Below are 7661 nucleotides of genomic sequence, written 5' to 3' on the forward strand. Positions count from 1 at the left end.
CGCCCAAGCTACCGCTCCACCATCGCCTCACCCGGCGCACCTCCTGCTCGCCCAAAGCTTCACCCCCGCTCGCCCGGCGCACCTCCTGCTCGCCCAAGCGCCACGCTCGCCCAAAGCTTCACCCCCACTTGCCCGGCGCACCTCCTGCTCGCCCAAGCGCCACGCTCGCCCAAGCTTCACCCCAGCTCGCCCGGCGCACCTCATGCTCGCCCAAGCGCCACGCTCGCCCAAGCTTCACCCTAGCTCGCCCGGCGCACCTCCTGCTCGCCCAAGCGCCACGCTCGCCCAAGCTTCACCCCAGATCGCCCGCTCTCGGCGCAACGGTCCCCCAGCACCGTGCGCAGACGCTCGCCCGGGCGCCATGCTCGCCCAAGCTCGCCCCGCGCCGCGCATCCTGCTCGCCCGAGCTTCACCCCAGCTCGCCCGGTGCACCTCCTGCTCGCCCAAGCGCCACACTCGCCCGCCTTCTGCTCTCGCCATCGCCTGCCGCGCTTCACCCTCGCCCTCTCGATGCTCGTCTGCCATCACGCCGCATTCACGCCCAAGCACCTTCTTCGCTCTCGCACGCTCGCCCAACCAGCGCACGCTCGCCCATCACACCTGCTGCGTGCTCGCCCCGCTCCCTTCACCTACTCGCCCCATCCCCTTGTCAAGCCGACCTGCCGAACGCACGCTCGCCTGAGCACTCGTCCAGTACGTTGAGAATTTTGATAAATTTTTCTAACACAGTATGCCCTCGTCGCCCCCATCTTCAAGGTCCTCTACTAAGCTTTTGAAGGGAAATAGTTTCCACTTCCCCGTGTCTTTGACTCCTCTGCTAACATAGTTCATAGCAGGAAAATAAAATTCAACACCTCCACCCTCTAACTCTTCTGCTAGGTGACGCCTTAGCAGGAAAATAAAATTCAACGCCCCCACCCTCTAACTCCTCTGCTAGGCGATGCATTAGCAGGAAAATAAAATTCAACTCCTCCATCTAACTCCTCTGCTAGGCGATGCCTCAGCAAGAAAATAAAATCAACACCTCCACCCTCTAACTCCTCTGCTAAGCCGGGCTTAGCAGAGGAAAAATCAAACTCTCACCTCATCATCTCATAACTTCTCTGCTAAGCCGGGCCTTAGCAGGAAAATAAAAATTCAACACATCCACACTCTAACTCCTCTGCTAAGCCGGGCCTTAACAGAAAATTAAAAATTCAACACCTCCACACTCTAAAGGAAATAGAAATGGAAAAATCAGCCCAAAGTTTGCAAGCTGTCTAGCAAATTCATCCTTGATAAAGTGAGATCAGTAGATGTTACATAGTTCACCGATCACTATGAAGGTACTATTTGTCCACTCACTGACCAATATCTTAAGTTAAACAAAAATGCGCTCTGAAGTTCTCAATATTCCAAATTTCGGAAGATCGCTGTTCAACGAGAAGAAAACAACCAATTGATGTGTTACGTCACAGCTGATGATAAATCGATCAAGAAAAATGAAATAATCACTATATATTAGAGATCAGAATACACAAGTGTGAAACAAAAGAGCATTGACGCATGTTAATTGGCTAGCATTCATGCATAATACTATTATGATCTGGTGTTACCAATGACTGGGGGCAAGCCCAAAATTTTCAGTGATAAGGAATCTCATGATATGCCCACTAAAAGTTTTTATGATTTATTAGGAATCACAATTCCAGTTACCAATGTCTTGACCCAAATGTGTAAAGTTATATGATAATATTATATAATCTTCTACTGAAAAAACATCATCAAATGCCAGCACTTGCTAGTAGAAGCAGATAACAGGGATTGTTGTATTTTTTAAATATCTTTCATTTACACTAAAGGGAAGGGGGCACATGATGCTGAAGCTAACATAGAGAGGCTTATGTGGACCAGATATCAGGCACACCAAATAGGACTACTGTTCTCATATTTACAAATTACAATCTATCATGTGGGAATGTACTTAATATAGACGCATAAGGATATGAATATTGGATTGTTGCCTCATACTCTCTCATCACCTGGATACTATGTGTTATAATATGATGCCTAGAACTTCCATTACTTAACCATCAAGTAGACATCAGCCCCAAGAAATTGAAATCTCAAATATTCCAATCACAACACCACATGGAATTTTTGTACGCAAAGTAAACCTAACAAGGTGAGGTCTACGCTATATGCACTACCAAGTTAAAAAGATTCATATTACAATGGTCATGACAAGAAGAAAAAGCATGCTATAAGCCCATTATTAGAGCACATTGTGCAACATTGACACCGCAGCAGAGAACATAGCTCACTCCTCGCTTGATTTTGTTTGGAGCTTCTGATTTCTTCTCTCCACAGCGTCGGCGAGCGGGCAACAATGAAGGTTGGCTTGCTCTGTTCTCCACTTCCATCTTCTTGCGGTTTCCTCGTTCTCGACCCTCGTGCGCGGTGTTCCCCTTGTTTGAGTTTTTGTTGTTTTGGGTACGATTAAATTATGTGGGGTTTGTTGTTCACGGGTTTTGTGCTTCAACATAGTATTCTTTTATTTTGTGTGCCTTTTTTACTCTTGAGTTTGTCGGGGGTGTTCTGTGTTTTTCTTTTGTTAGTAGATTTCTAGGGTTTGATTAAACCTATGTTTTGCGTAATTCGTTGGAATCTCCTTTTTTACTCTTGGTTTTGTCGGGGGTGTTCTGCGTTTTTCTTTTGTTAGTAGATTTCTAGGGTTTGATTAAACCTATGTTTTGCGTAATTGGTTGGAATCTTTATGTTGATTGTTGTGGTGGATCCTTAGTTGTTTTTCTCTTTTCGGGAACTGGTTCAACAAATGAAAATGATATCTTTGTTTTTGAAATGGTTTCTAATCCTTAATCAGAATGGACCGTTGCAGATCCAGATATTCGGGTGAGTGATGTTGACATAATAAATTTCGGGGGGGTTAAAAGTTTTTTCTTTTTGGAATATTTACAAAAAAGAATTTCATTCTGAATGCTAGCATATACTCCCTAGCCCCGCTGATTCCAAACTTGAACATGGACTTTGACTGAAAATCACGTAAGTTGTTAGCTGTAGGACTGTAATTCTTGGATTTGAAAATCATCCAATGAAAGTAAAGTGTCTCTATTTGGACTAAATGGTGAATTAGTTGCCTGGTTGACCCAATATACTTTACCCTTTGAGTGAAAAGTCCAATGTTTGATTCAACATGTCAAAATTGCAAAAAACGTATTCTTGCTACTCATGTGTACATGATAAATGTTTATTTAGCTTGTTAATGCTCCATGAACACACCTAAAAAAATATTGATGGACTTCTCTTCAACATGAAATGAATTCTACGAAATTTGATGAAATCCAACATATTCTTGTCGTTCTATCTTGTGGGTTCAGAAATTGCAGCTTTAGTCTGTCTTTTTTGTTGGAGAGGCCTTATGGTTCTTGATACCCCATGGAAGACAGGCCCATCAAAGGCCTTACTACCCTTGGCCCATCCCTAGCCCAAATGGAAGACAAGCCCATCAAGGGCCCAAGTATCCTTCTATAAATACCAGGTTTGAGTGTTCAGTTCAGGCATTCACTATATTGTTTTCAGCAGCGCCCTTAGCTGCTCCCCCCATATATCCTCAGTCTCTGACTTGAGCGTCGGAGGGGCTACGCCATGATACCCTCCTGGCCCCCTCTTAACGGTCTTTTTCTTGATTTCAGGCTCAGGGTCATCTTAAAGCCCACGCTGAACTAGTGACGCTCGTTGGGATCGGACCCTAAATTTCCCGTGAGTATCACTTGGCGCCGTCTGTGGCAATATCTGAGTTGAGACGTAGAGATGGTAGGGAGGCGAGGGAGTAGAAGAGTTAACTCAGCGTCATCGCGTCCTCAGAGGGGACCCGAACAGTCTCATGCTGAGGCGAGGCAGGAAGAGGGGTGCGGGGGAAAGAGAGGAGGACAGAAATAGAAATAGAGGACCATTCTCGTTACATGTTCCTCTTAATAGGAATCGTGATAAAGTAATGGAGGTGAGGGAGTCAGAGGGAAGGTGGGAGAAGTCGCAGAGAGCGGAGGGCGGAGTTAGGATGCCTCCAGTGGACAGAAGAGAGGGATCCTCATCCAGGGACCGACCAAAACCTCGCACGTCTCCTAGACGGGGTCGAGGTCCTCCTTGGATCAACCGGAGGAGTAGGAGAGCCGAGAAGAGAAGGGCGGGGTCAGGATGCTCCTCGGGGACCTATCGAGCGGAGGAGAAGAGCAGACGAAGATAACCACCCCACGAGAGGAATGATTCACATGATCTCGGGGGGTGCTACTGATGGAGACTCTGGGCGAGCCCGGAAAGCGCACGGAAGGAGGTTGGAGAATTTTGAAATATCCAGGGGTGCAGACTTACCTCAAGATCCTGTCATCAGCTTCGGGCCGGAGGACCTTCGAGGCATCGTGGCCCCTCATAACGATGCCTTGGTGGTGACGGCCACCATTGCCAACTACGATGTGGCAAGGATCTTCATTGATAATGGGAGCTCTGTAAATATATTGTTTAAGAGCACGTTGGATCAGATGAAAGTCAAAGGATTCGAGTTTGATCCAGTCTCCACTCCTCTATATGGGTTCGCAGGCCATGCCATTCCGCCGCTGGGTCAGATTACTCTTCCCCTATCTTTGGGACGTGACTCTCGGCGGGTAACAAAGATGATAACATTTACCGTGATAGATACCCCCTCATCGTATAATGGAATCCTGGGGCGGCCAGTCTTAAAGGATTTCAGAGCCGTAGCTTCCACGTATCATCAGAAGTTGAAATTTCCTGTGGGAAAGGAGGTGGGAGTCTTGTGTGGAGACCAGAAAGTTGCACGAAGACGTTATGAAGGAATAGTGAAAGAAGAGGGGAAGAGGGCTCGTGTGGAGGTCAATATGATTAGAAGAGGGCGAAGCGGGTTTCCCGTGGTAGTGAGGGAGGTTCATGAGGTGATGGATGAAAAGCCGGAGATTGTGACATTGGGGCCCGATGAGAAGACTCTCAGAATGGCCCCTGAACTTGACCCAAAAGTCAGGGAGGAACTCATTATTTGTTTACAAGCTAATCTCAGCGGATTCGCTTGGTCAGCCCAAGAGCTCACAGGGACGAGCCCAGATGTAGCAGAGCACCGATTGAACATCTTACCGAACTCTCGTCCCGTAAAGCAGAAGAAGAGACATTTCGGGCCTGAGAAAGATATGGTTATAAAAAAAGAAGTGAGGGAGTTGCTCAATGCTGGGCACATTCGAGAGGTGCAGTTTCCTACTTGGCTCTCGAATGTCGTTCTTGTTCCGAAGAGTTCAGGGAAATGGAGGACGTGTGTGGATTTCAGAGACCTCAATAAGGCATGCCCTAAAGATTGTTATCCTCTACCTCGGATAGATCAGTTGGTGGACTCCACAGCGGGACATCAATATTTGTGTATGTTGGATGCTTATCAGGGATATCATCAAATTTCCTTGGCTGTGGAGGATCAGGATAAAGTGAGTTTCATCACCTCTGAAGGAACTTTCTGCTACGTGGTCATGCCCTTTGGACTAAAAAATGCCGGAGCCACGTATCAGCGATTGATGGATAGAGTCTTTTCTGAACAGGTAGGAAGGAATGTCGAAGTGTATGTAGACGACATCATGGTAAAATCAAAAGACTCATCCCAGCTAGTACCTGATTTGGTGGAAACCTTTGCAACCCTCAAATCCTACGGGCTGAAGTTGAATCCTCAGAAGTGTATCTTCGGGGTGAGGAGTGGAAAGTTTTTGGGTTATATGGTGACAGAAAGAGGGATCGAGGCCAACCCCGAGAAAGTCCAAGCTATCCAAGATATGGTCTCTCCTCGGGGACCCAAAGATGTTCAACAGTTGACAGGGAGGGTTGCTGCTCTGGCACGTTTTATCTCGAGGTTAGCTCACAGAAGTTTACCATTCTTCCGGACCTTGCGCAAGGCGAAAAAATTTGAATGGGGTCCGGATTGCGAGAAGGCTTTTACCGAGTTGAAGAGTATCTTGCTGAGCTTCCTGTCCTGGCCAAACCGGCACCAGGCAAGCCTTTGTGGGTATATTTATCTGCCACTGAAGGAGCTGTGAGCTCGGTCCTAGTCAAGTCAGAAGGATCAGTTCAGCAGCTGATTTACTACGTTTCGCATGCACTCAAAGGGGCAGAAATCAGGTATTCAGGGTTGGAAAAGTTGGCTTTGGCTTTGGTGATGACAGCGAGGCGCTTGAGACCCTACTTCCTATCTCATCCAATTGTGGTACTAACTAACAGTCCATTGGGCAGAATCCTCACTCATTCTGATATATCCGACCGCCTGGTTAAGTGGACTACGGAGTTGGGAGAATATGACATCCAGTATGAGCCGAGAACAGCTATTAAAGCACAAGCCTTAGCCGATTTTCTGGCTGAGACTGTTCATCAGGAGAATGAAGACCCTTGGAAGGTGTATGTGGATGGTTCCTCGTCGAAGGATGGAAGTGGGGTGGGAGTAGTACTAATTTCACCAGCTGGGGAGGAAGTGAAGTTGGCTGTAAGGTTGGACTTTCGAGCCTCCAATAATGAGGCAGAGTATGAGGCTGTGTTGGCCGGACTTCGAGCAGCCAGAAATGTGGGAGCTACCCGAGTACTTATTTTTTCTGACTCGCAGTTGGTAGCACAACAGATGAAGGGGATGTATGATGTGAAGATGAGAAACTTATTGAGTATGCTCGAGAAGTGGACAGAGTTAGAGAGAAATTCACGAAGATTACATTTGAACAGATCCCTAGGAAAGAAAATGAAAAGGCGGACGCTCTAGCCAAAATGGCTGGAACAATGGGACGTTAGAAGAATAGAGATGTGGTATTTCAAATCGAACTCACACCTCACATGAGTTCACCTGCAGTTGAGCAAGAAGAAGAGGATTGGAGGACTGACATAATTGATTACCTGAAAGATGGAAAGCTTCCTGATAACCCTCGCGAAGCTCGTAAGTTGAAGATAAAATGTTCACGCTATGTAATGGTTTGGGACGTGTTGTTTAGAACGTCTTTTGCAGGACCACTTCTTCGGTGCTTAAGTTACGAAGAGGCTGATTATGTGCTCCGAGAAGTTCACGAGGGGTGTTGTGGAAATCATTTAGGGGCTTATGCATTAGCAAGAAAAGTACTGCTCGCCGGTTATTCTTGGCCGTCAGTGCTGCATGATGCTCAAGAGTTGGTAATGTCTTGTGATAGTTGTCAACGTTATGCGCGGTTGAATCACCGGCCGGCCGCGATGATGAAGGCTGTCACGGCCGCCTGTCCCTTTGACCAGTGGGGAATGGATATCGTGGGACCTTTTCCTATAGCTCCTGCTCAGAAAAAATTCCTACTGGTAGCAGTTGATTATTTTTCAAAGTGGGTGGAAGCAGAGCCTTTGGCCAGAATCACTGAGAACGACGTCCTGAAATTCTTGTGGAAGAGTATAGTATGCAGGTACGGGGTACCTAGGAGGCTGATATCCAATAATGGGAGACAGTTCCAAGGGGCCAAAATCGAAGCTTGGTGTAAAGAGATGAAGATCCAACAAGTCTTTACCTCTGTAGCTTACCCGCAGAGTAATGGCCAGGTGGAGGTGACTAATCGGACGCTGGTACAGGGTCTGAAAGTTCAACTGGGCAAAGCCAAAGGCAATTGGGTGGATGAGCTACCAAG

General features: G+C 47.0%; 1 protein-coding gene across 1 annotated transcript; it reads left to right on the forward strand.

Annotated features, from left to right (window-relative positions):
- Positions 1-3994: 3994 nt before the first annotated feature.
- LOC142554667 (uncharacterized) lies at positions 3995-6784 on the forward strand. Its single transcript, XM_075665332.1, has 3 exons — positions 3995-4188; positions 4355-5991; positions 6033-6784. The coding sequence occupies exons 1-3, from the start codon at positions 3995-3997 to the stop codon at positions 6782-6784; spliced, it is 2583 nt and encodes an 860-aa protein (XP_075521447.1).
- Positions 6785-7661: the final 877 nt, after the last annotated feature.

The sequence above is a fragment of the Primulina tabacum genome, chromosome 8 (assembly GCF_025594145.1).
Source record: "Primulina tabacum isolate GXHZ01 chromosome 8, ASM2559414v2, whole genome shotgun sequence".
Taxonomy (NCBI): domain Eukaryota; kingdom Viridiplantae; phylum Streptophyta; class Magnoliopsida; order Lamiales; family Gesneriaceae; genus Primulina; species Primulina tabacum.